Raw genomic sequence first — 18,782 nt, forward strand, 5'->3', positions numbered from 1 at the left:
ACGTCAGGATCCGATCGACAATGGCGTCGGGTGGCACAGGACCCGTCATCTGAACGAGATGCGCCGCAACCGGGCCGAAGTTTCTTGGTGTCAGGAACCGACATATCGGTTAGCTGTAGGTAGTGTGACCACCCGGTCTGATGGGATGTCCATAACGAAATCTGATATGGCATGCAGCATGTGTTTCTTGAGATATAAGGGATGTGAGCTTCACATTTCTCCGGTGTTGTTCATCGCTGCACTACAAATTCTTATGAAACCAAGTGGTGCACCGTGCACTACTAATCTTATGCCTTACATCTTAATGATTTCGGCAAGACCTGACCATTCTGCACTGAATGTTTTTCTGATCATTGATCTCTTGTTTTTTTTAAAAAAAAAACTTGTGAGGCTGCAAATGTAAGCTCATTGTTGAACATGCTAACCCGAATTCTAACATCAAAGATAATGTTTCCCGAGCTTGAAATCACCGGAAGATGTTCATCTAAACCTATGAAGATCGCTATCATCGTTCAATAAATTTCTGACTGACTGAGGTCAGTTTAGCCTTATACTCTGGTGTCTGGTCTGCAGTAACTAGACTTCCAGCCAGATAATGCAATCAGATATTGTAACGATAAATAAATAAATTTGATGTGACCTATGCTTCTTGACCATTGAAGCCTGACAACGACACCCACATATTATTTTTCTTATAGCTAGCTTGTCATAAATCATACGAAGCAACTGATATTACTAAAAAGAGATTTTCGGATTTTTCCTATGCTTGGACATGCTGGCACATTCGCCGAAACCTATGAACAGTCACAATCTTGAGAAACACAATATATGTTTTAATTTTTAGGTTAAGGGATAGCATAATTTGCCTTGTCTACACTCTACTAATTCACCGAATTTCGCCGAATCCCATCTCTTCGAGGTTGACCCACATGTCAGTGATGGCATGCTACCAAGAGCAGATGAATGGGAGATGTTGGCCGGTCAAATTCATGATTGGAGGGGACCAATGGAACACCTGTCCTTGCACATCGCTACCACATGCCCAATTTCAAAAGCAAGTGCTGCCACCAAACTGAAATAAAGGTGCCATTAGTAATGTGGTGTTAGGGGCACCCTCTGCACTTTTAACCAGAAATGAAACGAAACGAAACGAAAAGGAGATTTGGGCGTGCAACGCAGCACGTCTGGTGGTACATTTCTGTTGCTGCACTTGGCCCTGTGAGACGTCAGCGTCGTCGTCTCCCTGTGCACTTGCCCAGGAGCATCTGATGATGATCAGTTGGGAGATTGGGAGGTTCAGAAGGCAAAGAGGGTTTAGGTCCACCAACTGGTGGTTACAAGACTAATACAGCTTAACAGATCGCATCACCTACTCTAGCGATTGGCCTCCCAGCAATCAAGACATCGGGAGTAAATCGCCTGAAAATGGCAACCTGGGGGGCTTTTTCGGGTAAAAACACACCAAGCAAGTGAGCCAATACCTTTCTGTCCGGCGAGTGAACTAGGCAACTAGTTGGGTTCCTCTGCTGAGAGGGCACCACTGAAAGTGAAATCACACTTTAGTTAAAAAAAAGTGAAATCATATCAGTATTTCCAAGAAGCGCAAAATTTAAGAAATTAAACGGTTCTTGTTTTCCTTGTGTTCTTAGTGGAGAAAACTAAGCTGATCCAAGATGGCTATCTGATAGCGCACGGGGAAAAATGTTTACATGGTATTAAAATTCTTGTATGAATTGCATCGATGTGCCTTTGGACATGGATTTTTCTATATGAAAACAGAAACAAAATGCCAGAAACTCTGTCACTTACCAAAGAAGGAGGTGAGCACAACCGTGGATGATAAGCTGTTTAGGTAGGCGAACGGGCTTATCATCGACGGCTGAGATTGGGCATTAATTAAGTGAAAGAAATTACAATTTCTTGCACTCAATCTCAGCTGTCGAATCTCCTACTTCCTGAGCATGCAGTAGCGTGTGAACAATTTTAGTCGACCCACGAGAGTCGAAACCTATGTGAGAAAATGATGGAGAGAAAGAGATAGAGAGGAATAAGCGAAAGGAAACAAACAAAAATGATGGTGGGGTCTCTTTAGGATTTTTAGGGAGATAGTGTTAGGCAACCCTTATTGGTGGCAGGAGTATATTATTGCTCAAGGTAGGAGGAGTGAGAGGTTAGAACAACTCAAGTCTAGAGAGGGAACCAAAAGGGAAAAATAACAAAAATAATAGACACAGCTCTTTTCTTCTTATTCCAATCTTTTTTCATCTGCTGATTCCTTCTTAGAATCATTTGGATCAGCCCTGTCCCCTTGCTGGGTGGTTTCTGTTATAGTCAAGAACTCTTGCTTGCTTGGTCTCAAGTTCAGTTTCTTGAAGAGGTATAGCCTTATCCTGTCAAGTTTAAATTATCTTTTGCATCATAATTTTTCTGTGAACAACATATGCCATATGAATTCTTTGCTTTCTACTTTCTACTTTCTACTTCTTGCTTGTTGAGCTTTCAATTTCTCGTTAGCTTCTTGTGTTGGTGGTGGGTGCACCAGCTGGATAGGTTGGTTCTTGTTTGGCTTGTTTCTGAAGTAGTAGTCAAGGTTCTTTGTTCGGACCAAATTTCTCTGAAATGTCTGGCTGTGTGCGGAAATTTGGGATTTCTTTCCGTTCATAGGCACTAATTTGGACTGCTGGTTTTGCTGAAATTAGGTGCTGCCTTTATCAAAGCGTCTGAAAGGCTTCGATTGCTTTCTATATGCAGGTACTTTGAAAGCCTTGGGAACTGCGTTCGGAAGTGCAGTAATCTGAAGTTCATCGTCCCAGGTAGATAGATGCCTCGAATCCTGTTGGGTTCCCTCTTTCCTTTTCGTCCTGATTTACTTCAGCTAGCTTCGCTCGCCCAATAGATGGGTTTGCGTTTATTCCTATTGGACTCACTGAGGTGTCTGACGAATTCACTAACCTTTTCCTTTAGCTCCAATTATATGCAGCGAAGCTGAATTTTTGATGGTTTTGCCTTTTCTTGTGCAACCAGATCCTATTTTTGCAGCTTTCATGGCACCAGTCTGATGACAAAATCAATCACTATCTCTCGTCACCACTCTGATGATCCATCAGCTGGTCTCATCTTCTGCTTCTGAAGAGGATGGCCACATTCTTCTCCGCTTCCACCGATCAGAGGGACCTCGCCGGCGGCGGCGACATGTCGTTCCACCACTACACCACGTCCAATCCGTACTCGGACTCACCAACCGGCGGTCTGATGCCTTTCCCCGCCACCATCGTGTCTGAAGGCCACGTCGCGCATGGCGGCGACGGCAGGGACGAGTCGGCCTCGTTCGTGAACGCGCGGGACGGGCCAACGAGCGGCGCCGAGATGGGCCTGCAGACGCAGCTGCTGATGGCGAACGCGTCGGCGGCGCAGCACCAGGGCCTGTCGCTTAGCCTCGGCACTCAAGGCGTGCCCGTGTCTCTTTACCAGTACCGCCAGGCAGGCATGGCAGCCGCCTCCTTGCTCAGCCCGGGCCAGACGACGACGGCGGGCCGGAACGCGCAGAGCATCTACATCCAGAACTCAAAGTACCTGAAGGCCGCGAGGGAGCTGCTCGACGAGGTCGTCAATGTCCGGGACGCGATCAAGCGCAAGGGAGACAAGAATCAGAGCAAGGATTCCGGCGAGGGCAAGGATGCCGAGAAGAGCGAGGAGAAGGCCGACGAGCACGAGGGGAACTCCTCCGCCGAGCTGACGCCGTCGGAGAGGCAAGACCTTCAGAACAAAGTGTCGGCGCTGATGGCCCTGCTGGATCAGGTAATTTTTTGTCACTATCTCGCTGAGTTCATGGCTACGTGGTGCATGCTGTTCTTTTGCTGCCTGGAAGTGGGTATTGGAACAAGAGCTTGGCATAAATAGAGGGTAAATTTTGGAGACAGGTGGACCGGAAGTACAGGCACTACCGCAACCAGATGCAGATCGTCATGTCGTCCTTCGACGCAGTGGCCGGCGCCGGCGCGGCGAGGCCGTACACGGCGCTGGCGCTGCAGACGATCTCCCGCCACTTCCGGTCGCTGCGTGACGCCATCGGCTCGCAGGTGCAGTCCTTGCGCCGGAGCCTCGGCGAGAAGGACACCTCCGCGCAGGGCGGCGGGCTGTCCCGGCTGCGTTACATCGACCAGCAGCTCCGGCAGCAGCGCGCCATGCAGCAGTTCGGCATGATGCAGCAGCCGCAGCACGCGTGGCGCCCGCAGCGCGGCCTTCCGGAGTCCGCTGTCTCCGTGCTCCGCGCCTGGCTCTTCGAGCATTTCCTCCACCCGTAAGAACCTACACGGCTACGTCTTCTTCGTGTATAACCATGCGCTGCTCCAGTGCTCCACTGCTCACCGATGCTCCATGAATCGATGGCACAGGTACCCAAAGGATTCTGAGAAGTTGATGCTCGCAAGGCAGACAGGCTTGTCCAGGGGCCAGGTGAGACGAACTAGTAGTCTAGTAGATGCCGTGCTGTCATACTACTTTGAGGAAAATTTTCATTGTCCTTGCTAAGCTGCCTGTGTCTATACGTAGGTGTCGAACTGGTTCATCAACGCGCGGGTTCGCCTGTGGAAGCCGATGATCGAGGAGATGTACAAGGAGGAATTCGGCGCGGAGATGGACTCGCACTCGTCGTCGGAGAACGCGGGCAACAAGGGCAAGGACGAGGCGATATCTTCGGAGGATCACGACGAGTTCCAGAGCCCGTCGAGCGCCGCGAAGCACGGCGCAGCAGTTGGCCACCTCAACGCGTTCAAGTCGGAGGCGATCGGTGGCATGGACGCGGGCGGCGTCGGCCTGTCCGGCCTCGCCGGAGGCGCCCTTGGCTCGTACACGACCAGCCTCAACCTCGGCGCCGTCGGCAACGGCAGCAGCAGCAGCAGCAGCCTCCTGCAGGACGCGCTCGCGCACCACCACGGCGACCCGAGGTTCGTGGCGTACGGCGACATGGGCGGCCTCGGCGGCGGCTACGACGGCGGCAGCGTGTCGTTGACGCTGGGTCTGCAGCACTGCAACGACGCCGGCACCGTGCCGGCCGAACAGCAGGGCCTCCTGTACGGCAACGCCGGCGACTTCGAGTTCATGAACGGCTCCGAGGACCGGCAGCGGTTCGGGCCGTCGCAGCTGCTGCACGATTTTGTCGCGTGAGCGCGCGGCGAGCGCTTGGGGAATAACGCGGACGCCGTCAGAAGCCTGGGATGGCCGGCCGGCGCCGCCGCGGGTATACGGTGGTCACAGTTCAGCTCATCATGGTACACGGTTTCATCAAACAAGTAGTAAGAGTCTCTAAGTATACGCATATATATACTGGTGAAGTAAGTGAGGTAGTAGTGGGCAAGGGGGGTATACAAAAACTGTATATGAGGTGTGGTAAGTTGTAGGGTGCTGTAAAGGATACTAGATTGGTATTTTTGGTAGCTTGAAGATTCGTGTACTGATGATTCAAGTCCATATATTATATGATGTGTTGTTGGTCCAATTGGACCTCAGTCCATGCTTTCCTTTGGAGATTGTAGACACAAATGTTCCATGTTCTGAATTATGGTACCAGTTGTTCAGTTCAATTCTAACAGAAATGCAGAAACAGTAGTGTGTGTGTGTGTTTCTATGGCTTTGTGCAATGGTTTGCATGGTTTCCGGTATAAGCTCATGATATGAAGTTTAGAACTTTTCTCATGACATCTGATTTGAGACAGTTATACCGGCTGGTGGCATCCATGCAGTGTGTGCGCCTGGATTCCTCGAAGGGTGGATCAGGCCAGCAAAGTTTGAATATTCAGATCTGTTTTTTTTAAAAAAAGTTTGAATATTCAGTCATGTAGAATGGATGCACATGAATAGTCAGAATTATATGTGCACCTTCTTCCTTTCTTCTGACCTACTTAGGCAGGTGAAGATTGCAAATGAATGTCCCCATATATCTGATTTAATATGCAAGTATAGAATCATATGCAATTCAGACAAGCAGGCACAAACTTTCAGAAGTAATTTGTATATGCAAATTTTGTTCTTATCAGTCAGGCCAACAAGGTTGCCAGTCCAACCGTTCTAATATTTTGACTTGAAGGTGCTATTTTCCACAACCTTGTTGACATGGCTGAGAAGAATACAATCTGCGCATCTCCACAAGAGGACAAAGACTAAAGACTTCCGAGGTCAAGAGAACTTTTGAATGGCCGCCAAACAATAGACGATCCTATCATATTATCATCAACTAACACTACAGGATAGTTGACCATTTCGTTCATCCTGCACGCATACCATGCAGAGTTGCAGGCTACTTCTCACTGTGCTGGGATAGCACCAGTATTGGAGTCCATCGTATTCGTGACTCCGTCTCTCACCGACAGCGAGTTTATGCTTCGTCGCCTCCTGTCTCACTCTTTGCCCAGCAGCAGGGCCAGGGTCATCACTCCTCGATGAGAGAGCGACTCCCCAGTCCCACTCTCTTTGTAAATTTTGTGCTTGGTTTAGGCCAAAATTTACCCTGCCAACAGGCATCATATCTATATTTGCCTGAACTTTCCAAAGATGTCGACACTAAAAGTTCTTACAAATTGTTTGCAACGTTTTACAGTGATCGACTACCGACTACCCAAAACCAAGTCCTACATTTATGATTTGAGTTGACTGTCAATTTTTTAGCAAATCGATGGAACATTCAGAAAGTGTACAAAATAATTTGTGTCTCACCATCCACCACTCGCTCCTGCAAGATAGGCGCATGACAAAGACGACTTAAGCAGCATCGGGCGCCAGAATGGTGCCGAGCTACAGATATCCTCTTCAGAGCACGCACCTGATGTCAAGGTCGATCACATATTTGGACTTTCATCTTTTCATCTTCTGAGCACGAATATTATTCTTTTCATCTTTTGTTCCTCTGTTGTGTTGTGTCCCTTGATGTACGTGTGCAGCTGCTGATGTAGATTTGCCACAACATTCAGTGAGAGGTTCAAGTCGTCGTCGCCTCCAATAGTTGCCTAAAAAAAGTTAGAGATCCAGAATAGAGATGATACTGACACAATACAACTTTTCCATGGCTCACTTTTCACCCCAATTCCACAAATTGGCAGCCCAGAAATATATATCTGGTTATCTCTTGTATCTAGAAATTCATCATACAACAGAATCTGTATGTCGACAAATTTATAATCACACTTTACGGGATCACAATTCACGAGGTGTCAACCAAAAGCAGTAATTCTGACATTTGCGAGTGTTAACACATGTACTACAAGACACCTGTACAACTTTATACAAACACACTGCACTGCAGCACCGGATTTGCCAAATAGTGCAAAGAAGCACTAAAAAAACCTGCTTGAAGATTATAAAAAAAAGAACCTGCTTCACTTCCTCTCCTAGTTCGTTCACTACTAATGTCCAGCACTTAGACTAGTCAACAGTACCATCAAGTTGCTTGTCACTCTGTCAGCATCCAACGCATGCATGCATTCACCTGCAAAACAAAGCAAAAGGATGGTTTACTCATCATCGCGTTCAACCTTCTACTAGCAGATAACAAAACGTCTAATAGTACCAAAACTAGTCATTGAGATGTACCTCTTGAACAGGGATTTGATGTCCTCTTGTGGCGCAGGGCTTTCAAGAAACATGTCCTTGCAGTCTGAAACATCAACCTTGGCGAGCTCAAAATCCTCGTTGTTGCAAAGCTCATCCCACTCGAACCACAGCTTTGACACTCGCTCTTTCTTGAATGCTGTATGGTGATCCTCCTCCTCCGATGAGCCAGCAGCGACGAGGCGGTAGCAGTACACCATTTTAGACTGGCCTGGTCTGAATGCCCGTCCAATCGCCTGCCGCATCACAGCAGGATTCTCATGGACATCCAAAATGACGACACGAGATGCACCAACAAGGGAGATCCCCTCCCCGCACGCTTTGATGGAACCAAAGAAGACTTTAGCTTCAGGTGAGTTGTTGAATCTCTCAACTGCTTGCTCTCGCTGCTCTTGAGTTAAACCACCATCCATCAAGAAAGTGTTAACTCCTGCTTTCCATCCTTTCATTTTGGTGAACAGCGTTTCCAAGAAATTTAGAGAGCGGACATACTGGCTGAACACAAGTACCTTCTCCCCTGCAGCTTCTGAAAGAGACAACAGATTGTATATGAACTTTGCCTTCACCCCATCATTGATATCAATTCCGTGTACGATGGAATCCATCTTCCTTTTGCAGATGTTCCTATTTTTCTTATCAACATTCTTAACATCCTTTAGGCATGGATGAAGAGAAACAGCATTGCATTTTGCATGTGCTTCAAATCTTTTCAACCCTACCAAACCCTTGATGACATCTTCCTGTTTGGTACTCATATTTAGCAAAACTGTGAAATCCACAAGTCCAGGTAGCTCCTTCAAGATCTCACCTTGGTAATAGTGGAGTATATTCTCAGTAAGCTCTCGTAGATTGCGGATAATCATCACTCTCACTGTTTCCGAATCCTTCTGAAGGTTCTCCTCAATTAATTCATAGAAAACCTTTTCAGAGATGGTTTTCGATCGCACCCTTGTCCCTAACATGTCCACCTTAGTTAGTATACGCTTCATGATTGCACGGGATCTCTGCATCTTCAAGAATTTCGGTCGTACAAGGTTCAAAATATTGAAAACCTCACGTGGTTCTGAAACAAGGTTCCTGTGAGAACCACTTTTCGAGGAGTTTGGATAGTTTCAAGTGCACTGAGCAGGTCTGTTTGGTCGTTTCTCGAGGTGTGGCCTTCATCTAGAATTACAAGGCTAGGGACCCTCAGCAGCTTCTCTCTGCACATTACGGTTTCTCTATCAGAAGATTCATCAGAAATTATGTGTGCAAATTGCTGATAGCCAAGCAGCAATATACTTCTGTTTTCTTCCCACAATTTCAATATTTTACGCTGCTCAGACTGGCTATTAGCTTTGGAGGAGTAAAAGTCATACAAAGGAATGTTCTCAACTTGCCAGCGGAGAAATTCACTTTTCCATGTTCCCAAGATACCCTTTGGAAGCATAATCAATGGCCTCCCAGCAGGGTACCTGGCCAGAAAGCTGTGGACAAAACTGATCAGCAGAAAGGTCTTTCCAGAGCCAGGCGCATGTGCTAGAATACAACCTCCTGGATTGTTCTCATCTGCCAGATTCTTGATCAAGAAATTGAAACCTTCCACTTGGTGAGGTTTCATCTGTTGTGAATGTCGAGGGTGGATTGACAGAGCATCAGGGAACACATTGAGATTAGTACCTAAAGGATTCTCAGTTGGATCTGGATCACTAGACTTTCTGTGTTTTGCTGGGTATGTTCTGTATGACTGCGTGCGCTGATGCATGCAAGAGAAAAAAAAAGATGAGAAGTGGGATCCGCTAACTCACAAAAAAGAGAGAGGATAACTAGTGATTCAAGAAAAAGAATAAGTGCATTCACCGTAAAAATTAAAAAAATGCAAATGAGAAATTGAATAGGACCTGATATTGGAAAAAGGACTTTTTAAGTTTTATCTATGTTTTCCTTTCAGTCAGAAACACATTAGAAACAGAATTTTGGAATGGTGTGAAAATGTGTTTGATCAATAATTACAGCCTACACGTGCCAATTGCCAAGTTGTTAACATATGAGCGAACACTAGCAAAACTGCATAGTAGCAGCAGGAGCTGGTAAATTAGATGAAAGGACACATATTTTATAGGGAATATACATTGAGAAACTGTTTGAGTGAATCTATTCATTAGATATAACAAAAGCTCCAATTTTTCTATTCCAAGTGATGCCATGAAATCATGTTAACTTATGTAACTGTGTACAGATTGATTGCCCCATAAAATTTCAAATAACTTCAGCAAAAAAGTAAAAGCTGATGTTTCTTGAAAAATAGGCCATTATCAAGATAACTGCTAAAAAGTTATTAATTATTGCATTCAAAGTACTATTTTCAGGACGCCATAATATAAGAAAACGATATTGAGATTTTTAATCAACTTATGGATTCCAACAAAGAGGGAGTTGATTAAAGTAATTAGGACAAGAAAATCTATACCTTTTTCCATGAATGCTCAAAAATATTCTCGATGCGCTGCTGGATCAGACCACAAATACGGCACACAATGCCCAAATCATCTTTCAACAAGAAGTCATGGTTACATGCATCCTCTGTTTCCTCACAGTTACTCTCTATTGGAACTATATTTAACTTGACTGATCTGCTGAAGTAAATGGAACCAGGCTCAAGTTACAAGAAAAAAGGCAAATCACAAACTAAGCAAAAAGTAAAAGATACTGTTAAAAATAATTCAGTAATACTACTCTGATGGTCAAGCGTCGAAATGAGAGAGTAAAAAAAAGAGGCATAACAGATAACCACAAAATTTGCAGTACAACTAGTCAGATCATCATGTTGCTAGGTAAGACTGTACTAAAGGGATTCATCTAGTAAGAACAAACTCCTAAATTGTGGGCATGAAAACCTTCACAAGTGGATATCAAGTTACAATTAAACAAGTCAGAAAGAAGATTGCAAAGCTAGGCACTGAGGTCTGAGGTTGTCTATCATAAAACTAAAGCCCGAGTTTGATATAGTTACAACAAATTGAATGAATTAATATTCGAGTACCTCTGAAAACGCCAGTGCAACTGACATGCCCATCCAAAGATCATCCAGCTCATCAACCGAGCTGTCTTTCACATAATGATTACTCTTGTTTCTCTGTGGTTCCTTTTGTACAATTTCACAAGATACTTCATAGGAACCAACATGTTTCTCTATGGTTCTTCCAATCTTTCCTTTCTCTTCAAGATCATCCTATTCAAATGCAAAGGAGTGAACATTATCAGGTGGTGAGAGCTGTATTTATCAGCCTATAAACTTCAGCTTAAAGAAATAAAGAATCGATGCTGTAAGCAAAATCTTGACGCTTAAAGATGATGAAAGTAAACCACGATTCTTCAGGTCTCCATATAGGTTAATCAGGAATATAGTATATATGAATCTATCAGATAAAAAAATAACAACTTTATAGAAGAGATAAAAATTCAGTTGCTTTTAAGCAACACACCACAGTCTTACCAACGCATGCATTACTTGGTCAATGAATAATGACTTGTTAGTTGTTACAACACTTGGGTAGGATAATGATCCAGTTGTTAGGCACAAATAAATGCTCAGTGCTTATTTGTAGTTCTCTAATTTTTTATAGATCATAGGGATTAACATAGCACTGTTAGCAGCCAAGTAAATTTATGAAGAAAAAAGCACACACCTCAGTATTAACTTTTACTTTTACATGTCCTTGCTTGATCAATGGCTGCCACTCTGAAGTAATGTGGCTATCAAATAGAATAATCTTTTTGGCCTTGAAACAGAATGACAACATGTTAGTAATGGATGCATTCAACAAACTTAATTTTACTAAATGCTAGCACGTGAATATTTTTTCTGATCAAGGCAATTATGAATGCTCAGTAACCTACAACTTCAATTTTCGTGCATAAACAAATAGTATGAGTTTTCATGGCAAGTTGAACGCACCTTAGCAGAAACATTGTCGGTGTCCATGTCGTCCTTCGGTTGCTTAAATAAATCATGTGGTTCAGTACTGCTATTGCAATTATCCAGCCCGATTGTATCCTGACGTCTGACTGGCTGCTCAAGCAGCAGGGGCTTTTGGATACAATTACCATTATTATTAGAGGATGAACTCTCATCTCCACAGGATTTAACCCTGTCCTTGTTGTCAGAATCAACTGCTGAAACTGTTGAATCAGCCCCAACGTTGCCCACATTAACTTGGGTATGATATTCAACATTGTCTTTGTCTGCATCCAGGTTGATAACATTATCTGAACTATAATGGCTCAATTAGTCCAAAGTCATATGGTGTTGTATCTGAAAATTTGGGCACTGGACTGGCATAAAGCTGTTGGATTGGTAATTGTTGTAGCCTTTCTATGATGCCAATAAGTTCACGCCATTTGATGTTGATTGATTTTAGATCTTTGGTGGCACTCCCAGTCCTCAATTCACTGAATTGCTCAAGAAACTGAAGATATAGATGTTTATTATGAAGGAAGATGTTTGACCGGGATTGGGTCCCTGGTGAGTTAGCGTGCTCATTACCAAGTTTCTGCCTTTTGCGTCCAGCAGGATCCATCCTTCAAAAAAATAGAAAGAACGATTAAATGCTTTAAGAGGCACGTACTGCAAATATGTTAAATATTAAACAGGAAATGTCTTCTGTTGTACTTGGTGGCCCCCTACCTTGCATATTTGTCATGCATAAATAATTATCTCTTAAATTCGTGGTGAAAGGGCAACCTTTCATACGACCAGTAATGAAACGGGTAGAAAATTTAGCTATAAATGATTTAGGTATTTCAGTTCCCACCCAGCTACGAAGGAAACCTGACTCATGGACGGCGTGGACTTACACATCGACTAGCAGATTATATTCAGCTTGAATTTGTATTTCCCTCTCTTCTTTAAATTTGGGGGTAATATATCCTATCCCCTGTCACCTAATCGAGAAAATAGCCCTCTCAGAAAACAATACCAGGAGAAATCAGAAGTTGATAGGCAATCAGGCAAATGCAACCACCTCAACCCCAAAAATCAAGCAAGAAATGGGCTGGACTCCTCGCGTGGCTGCGCTGGGATTCTGTCGAATCGAATCCTCTTCGCATGGCATGGAGACAGGGAAGACGACGGTGATCGATCTGCCGGGCTATCGGCGGATGCTCCCGCCGGCCGCCGGAACTGCCCTGCCGGCCTACACCGGCGCTTGTCCGCCATGCCCCGGCTCGGAATCTCGGGCGCCCTGGCTCTAAGGGAGCTAGGCTCCAGCGAGAACAACCCCCCGATGGGCCTTGCCGACCCGGCCGGCGGTGATAGCGCCCGCCATGGAACACCGAACAGGCGAACACTACGGCGAGGAGGCGGCGCACCGGTTGCTGGCGGAACTGCTATTCACGCGGAGAGAGGGGGCCGTGGGCCCGCGGCTAATTTTATTGCAAAGAAAGAAAGCTAGCGGAGCGGCGAATTCGTGGACAAAACCTACCGATCTTGATGGGATTTTCTCATTTCAACACCTAACTAAAAAAATGAGTTCAATTTGATCACTGAAACAAAATAACCTCCAGTAACTCACAATCTCGAAATTCCACATGAAAAAAAGGGATTCGTTCAAATCACCACAACGATCAAAACCCCTCCAAACCCACAGGACTTGCACAAAACAACACAAGGATATAGAAATGCGATAGACATGAGTGCAACCTTTGGGGAGGAGAGGAGAACCTGGATGATGATCACGGGAGGGGAGAGTTGAGTGAAGCGGCAAAGCCAAGAGAGGGACATGCAACAATCGTTTGGGTAGAAAGCGAACCGTAAAGCAGGGAAATATACAAAGAATCTGAAGGATAGGCCTACGCTCAAAAAAAAATCTGAAGGATAGGCCTCCCAGTGAACATGCATAGCATGTGCATGTTAGTACTAGCACCAGGGAGTTTTTTTTCTTGAGCGAAACCAGGGAGTATTTTTGCCCAAGCAGGTATTTGATTCCCTTTTCATAAGAGCGTTCACAATGTACAACAGTTGCAGCTTGCAACATACTGACTGAAGTAATTTGATGACGCGTATGACAGCAAGACGCCGCTAAACTGCATACATGGCAGTGTTTTCGCACACCATAAACTCAGAAAAAAAAACCTCAGCTTCCTCTCATTCTCTGTTGTCACGGAACTTGCTGCTGCTGGTGCTGCATGGCGCTGGCGCTGGCACAGCCACCCCCTCGCTGCTGCTGCTGCAGCAGCTGCTGCCGCTCCCTCTCCATGCGCTGTTTCTGACCGGCGGCAACCCTGCCAAGGTACCAGGCGCGCCACCGCGGGTCCACGGCCTTGTTCCGGTGCATCTCCACGAACCTCGCCGCCAGCTTCTCGCCGCCCTCCTCCAGGGCCTCCCTCCCGATCTCGGCCGCCCGGTCGAGGAAGAAGTCGAGGACCACGCCCAGGTACTCGCCCCACCGCTCCAGCCCCAGCACCGCCCGCAGGAACGTCGCGTACCGGGCCTCGTACATGCCGTCCGCCACCAGCGTGCACACGTCGATCTCGCCGTCCCGCGTCCGGCACAGCCGCAGGAACCGCTGCTCGATGGGGTGGAACGCCGGCCGGAAGTTGGCGCGCGCGCGGTCGCCGAGGAACGCGATCGCCACGCGGTCGTGCGCCAGCGCCGCCGCGTGCGCGTCCGGGAACGGGCCCACGGTGCGGTACGCGTGGCGCTCCGGGTCCACCAGGACGTGCGCCGCCCACCCGCCGGCGGGGATCGGCCTCACCCCCGCGTACTGGAACCGCGGCACGGGTAGCGGAGGCGCCGTGGGCGTGGGGGCTGGTGGTCTCCCGGCCTGCAGGTGTGCAGCGGCTGCAGGATCACCGGAGATCATCGCCGCCGGCGCACCGGCGGCCCCCGGAGCTGAGCCAGAGATCGTCGGCGTCGTCATGCTGCCTCGACGAGTACGCAAGCACCGCGGCAAGGACGTGCGTGTGCTGTGAGGCGGTGTACGAGCTTGCCAAAGCTGTGCTCTGACCCGGGTATTTGAGGACGCCTCTCGCCGGGTTAAAATGAAGCAGACCGACTCGGACTCGCCAAGTTCTCCGACTTGCATTCGGCGAAGCTATCCTACTCGAGATCGGATGCGACCTGGTGGATCGAACGAACTATCGAAGCCGCGTACCCAGGGCCTCTGCGTATTCTTGGTGGCTGATTACGTAAACCTGAGTCGAACACGGGTTTATGGTTTGCCGCATTTCTTCTTTTCCATCCACTCCAAAACGCAAAGCAGAGCACACCCGAGTCCACCACCGCTCGCCGTCGCTAATGACGATCCCCCGTCGTCTTCCTCGCCTTCCCACGGCCACCGCTGCCATCAAGCGGTCGGCCGGAACTCTTGTCGTCGACCTCGGAGGAATCGGCGCGAGACCCTCAACGGCTGCCCTGGCTGCAGCCGCGACGGCCGCCGCCGCCGCCGGCCGCGCCTCCGAGTGCCAGTCCCTCCTCCTGCGCATGTCCCGCCGCCGCGGCGCCTCCCGCCGCGATATCGTGTCCTCCCTCCTCGCCTCCTCCCCCACCTTTCCACAGACGCAGGTCTTCGACCTCCTCATCCGCACCTACACCCAGTCCCGCAAGCCCCGGGAGGCCTTCGAGGCCTTCCGCCTCCTCCTCGACCACCGCGTCCCCATCCCGGCCTCCGCATCGAACGCCCTCCTCGCCGCACTCTCGCGGGCCGGGTGGCCTCACCTCACTGCGGAGGCCTACCGCCTCGTCCTCTCGTCCAACTCCGAGGTAAACGCCTACACGCTTAACATCATGGTCCACAACTACTGTAAAACCTTAGAGTTCGATAAGGTTGACACTGTAATCTTCGAGATGGAGAAGAGATGCGTTTTTCCGGATGTGGTTACACATAATGTGATGATTGATGCCAGGTTTCGTGCCGGAGATGTGGATGCAGCAATGGCATTGGTCGATTTGATGGCTAATAAGGGGCTGAAGCCTGGCATCGTGACATACAATTCAGTGTTGAAGGGTTTGTGCAAGCACAGAAGGTTGGATAAAGCAAAGGAGGTGTTCGGAGCAATGGACCAATGTGGTGTTGCAGCGGATGTTCGGAGTTTCAATATTTTGATTGGGGGATTTTGCAGAGTTGGGGAGGTTGAGGAGGCAGTGAAGTTTTACAAGGAGATGCGACAGCATGGTGTTACACCAGATATGGTCAGCTTTAGCTGCTTGATTGGATTGTTCTCAAGGAGGGGAAAGATGGACCATGCAGCAGAATACTTGAGGGAAATGAGGGTTTTTGGTTTGGTGCCTGATGGTGTGATTTACACAATGGTCATAGGTGGATTTTGTAGGGCTGGGTCAATGTCTGAGGCTCTGAGGGTTAGGGATGAGATGGTTGGTTGTGGATGTCTGCCAGATGTGGTAACCTACAATACCCTGTTGAGTGGGCTTTGTAAGCATCACAGGTTGCTTGATGCTGAGGAGCTTTTGAATGAGATGAAGGAGAGAGGGGTTACACCAGATTTATGCACTTTCACAACTTTGATTCATGGATATTGTAGGGAGGGTAATATAGAGAAAGCATTGCAATTGTTTGACACATTGTTGCAGCAGCGCTTGAGGCCAGATGTTGTGACATACAATAGTTTGATTGATGGGATGTGCAGAAAAGGTGATCTGGCCAAAGCTAATGAGCTATGGGATGACATGCATGCTAGAGAAATCTTTCCCAATCATGTTACCTACAGCATCCTGATAGACAGCCACTGTGAGAAAGGACAAGTTGAAGCTGCATTCAGTTTTTTGGATGAAATGGTCAATAAAGGCATTGTACCAAACATCATGACCTACAATTCCATTATCAAGGGTTATTGCCGGTCAGGTAATGTAAGAAAAGGGCAGCAGTTCTTGCAAAAAATGAGGCAAGACAACATACTGCCGGATTTAATTACTTTCAACACCTTGATCCATGGTTATATTAAAGAAGGAAATATGGGTGAAGCTTTCAATGTACTTAACATAATGGAGAAGGAAATGGTACAGCCAGATGTTGTCACGTATAATATGCTCATAAACGGGTATTCTGAATATGGCAATGTGCAAGAAGCCGGTTGGGTTTTTAAGAAAATGGGTGCTAGAGGAATTGAACCTGATAGATATACATACATGTCTATGATAAATGGTCATGTTGCAGCTGGCAACTCGAAGGAGGCATTTCAGCTTCATGATGAAATGATCCATAGAGGATTTGCTCCTGATGACAAATTCTGAGAAGTACTGGTAATGGTATTGTACTCTTGCCAGTGTCTTTGGAATTGTTGCCTCCACAGATATTGTGAATTTGATGAGGTGTTGAAGGTGAGTATGAGAAATTTTAGCATTGAGCCTTGAAACAACATCTAGTTTTGCATTTAACCCTAATGCTTACGGTCATAGTGGAATCAACAATGAAAAATGATGTCTGGTATACTTAACTTTGTATGATATGAAAAATCGTGTCCTTTACCGGATCAAGAAAGAAACTTGTTAGATGTACAAGTACAAGTGACATTAGCGGTGCAAATTAATATTATTTTTCTTTTTGTCCTTTTTAGTATTTTACCCTTCTACCTGGTTTGTGACTTGGCTTTGTCATATACTAACCCTGATAATTGTCTTAGGAAGTTATTACTATGGAAGTTCTCTCCCATGGGAACTTTGTATTGTGGGAGTGGTTTGTTCACCAAGGTCCAGGAATGTTGGACAGAAGAATTATAGAAAATCTTCTTAACCTCTCAGGTACTCTTCTGACCCAGCAGAAATGTTCCCTCCACATATATTCTACCTTTTACAACTCAGCGAGGTCCAGGTGCTTTAATTTGCTTATTAGAAATACTTTCAAAATCATCTTACCAGGAGTTTATTTTGACAAAGCCTTTGTATATCTGTTGAACAGTATGTTATCAGTTAGTGGCATTTTTTTAAACCATCTGTTTTTGTGGTTGCTAAACTCACATGTACGCTTCGATGAGTTACTTCCTGTTCAGGGGCAGATCCAGAAAAATGGGAGAGCACTGGAACTTCATTACTTGGTCTTGGTGAGAGAGACAGATACTACAAAGTAGGTAATGCCCGAGCTGCGTATATGGTCTACAGATTCCACAATATGGTAAGGTTTTAAGAAATAAGAAACATGTTATTTGGTTATGGAGCTACTTGTTTTTTGATTGGGTACTGTTATGATTGGGTAAGAAAAAGTATAATCCTTCTAAAATTTAGAATCTGGAGGATGTCATGTGAAACCAGGGATGTCAGTATGTTTCATCTGTCATATTAACAGCAACAATGAACAGAGTATGTACAAAATGTCATATGTGCAAGCTTACACCATTGGTTACATGCAGGCTAAGCAAAAACTGCTGCCCAGAAAAAAGATAGAAAATTGAATGGGATGCTAAATATGCCGTCTCCTTCAGTCTGCGCTCCATAAGAGCAGCCAAAAGAACATTGAATGGGAAAATGAATAAAAGAACACTGTATCAAAACTGTACATACCTTCAAAAGTCTTCATGGGTTTGGGCATCTTCCTCCAGGATTATTGGGATCAAATGTGCAGCCGGATGCGCCGGGCATTGAGGAAGTCAAGGACGCCGAGCTTCCTCCATGTGGGCTTGATTTCTCTCTCAGAACACGGGATGCAGCGATAGTGGCGGCTTGTGCGCTCAGGACCAGGATGAGAATGAGAATCAAAGGCAGTGCTTGTTTTCTTTGGTACAACATAGATGGCATTCTGGTATCTTCTGAAGTTTAGTAGTATCGGGTGAGATTCGAGGCTTACGTTTGGTAAGGCTATATAGGAGCATATGCTTAGCACTCCGCGTTTGGTTTCCTTGAGGCTCACGGTTTCGACGCGTTCAACAGTTCTGGCATGTGGAATATTGGCAAAAGTTGACCGCTGCAAGAGTCGCGTCGACTCGCCGGAACAAGTTCACAGAAGGAACACACTTCCACAATTGTATTTCTGAAGTAAAATAAGATCGTTTGTTTACTGTTTCTGCTGCTATTTAAGCTTATTTTTTGCAAGGTTTTTTCTTAGAAAAATTAAGAGCCGTAGCACCAAGATTTTGCACCAGTTCTTCCGTCCTCCATCCCTGCTGATGCGTGTCTCGCAAGGTTCTGTAAATGTCAAACTCCTGATTTCGTCGCAGGCAGCGTAATCGCGGTTGCGGGGGTGCCTTTTAGT

The 18,782-nt window shown here is 46.4% G+C and overlaps 3 protein-coding genes across 6 annotated transcripts; 2 read left to right on the top strand and 1 right to left on the bottom strand.

Moving 5' to 3' along the window:
• The first annotated feature begins 2,065 nt into the window (after positions 1–2,065).
• Positions 2,066–5,582, top strand: LOC112877171 (BEL1-like homeodomain protein 7). The gene is made up of 6 exons (XM_025941387.1): positions 2,066–2,377; positions 2,752–2,813; positions 3,025–3,798; positions 3,921–4,300; positions 4,395–4,455; positions 4,552–5,582. Exons 3-6 carry the CDS (start codon positions 3,136–3,138, stop codon positions 5,164–5,166), a joined length of 1,719 nt encoding a protein of 572 aa, XP_025797172.1. The 5' UTR covers positions 2,066–2,377; positions 2,752–2,813; positions 3,025–3,135; the 3' UTR covers positions 5,167–5,582.
• A 1,505-nt stretch (positions 5,583–7,087) lies between these two features.
• Positions 7,088–13,136, bottom strand: LOC112874450 (protein CHROMATIN REMODELING 35-like). Its single transcript, XM_025937770.1, is given in 9 exon segments — positions 7,088–7,480; positions 7,585–8,659; positions 8,662–9,337; positions 10,052–10,214; positions 10,625–10,813; positions 11,271–11,363; positions 11,540–12,162; positions 12,439–12,525; positions 12,606–13,136. Coding segments are annotated over 5 exon segments (1,971 nt in total). The 5' UTR covers positions 10,678–10,813; positions 11,271–11,363; positions 11,540–12,162; positions 12,439–12,525; positions 12,606–13,136; the 3' UTR covers positions 7,088–7,476.
• Positions 13,137–14,657: 1,521 nt separating this feature from the next.
• On the top strand, positions 14,658–18,607 carry LOC112874449 (pentatricopeptide repeat-containing protein At5g01110). Of its 4 annotated transcripts, none has more exons than XM_025937766.1 (4): positions 14,658–16,918; positions 17,221–17,338; positions 17,587–17,708; positions 17,944–18,607. In XM_025937766.1, the coding sequence occupies exon 1, from the start codon at positions 14,795–14,797 to the stop codon at positions 16,829–16,831; it is 2,037 nt and encodes a 678-aa protein (XP_025793551.1). In that variant the 5' UTR covers positions 14,658–14,794; the 3' UTR covers positions 16,832–16,918; positions 17,221–17,338; positions 17,587–17,708; positions 17,944–18,607. The 4 variants fall into 4 exon arrangements, with proteins under 4 accessions (XP_025793551.1, XP_025793552.1, XP_025793554.1 ...); XM_025937767.1 differs by having other exon boundaries at positions 18,133–18,607; XM_025937769.1 differs by having other exon boundaries at positions 17,587–17,664; positions 18,133–18,607.
• Positions 18,608–18,782: the final 175 nt, after the last annotated feature.

The sequence above is a fragment of the Panicum hallii genome, chromosome 9 (genome assembly GCF_002211085.1).
Source record: "Panicum hallii strain FIL2 chromosome 9, PHallii_v3.1, whole genome shotgun sequence".
Taxonomy (NCBI): domain Eukaryota; kingdom Viridiplantae; phylum Streptophyta; class Magnoliopsida; order Poales; family Poaceae; genus Panicum; species Panicum hallii.

What these genes read in the sequence shown, in the direction of transcription:
- LOC112877171 (XM_025941387.1), top strand. Translation starts at nt 3,136, where the DNA reads ATGGCCACATTCTTCTCCGCTTCCACCGATCAGAGGGACCTCGCCGGC. An exon ending in TGATGGCCCTGCTGGATCAG is followed by an intron (nt 3,799 to 3,920) that starts GTAATTTTTTGT and finishes TTTTGGAGACAG; the next exon opens with GTGGACCGGAAGTACAGGCA. An exon ending in CAGGCTTGTCCAGGGGCCAG is followed by an intron (nt 4,456 to 4,551) that starts GTGAGACGAACT and finishes GTCTATACGTAG; the next exon opens with GTGTCGAACTGGTTCATCAA.
- LOC112874449 (XM_025937766.1), top strand. Translation starts at nt 14,795, where the DNA reads ATGGTTTGCCGCATTTCTTCTTTTCCATCCACTCCAAAACGCAAAGCA.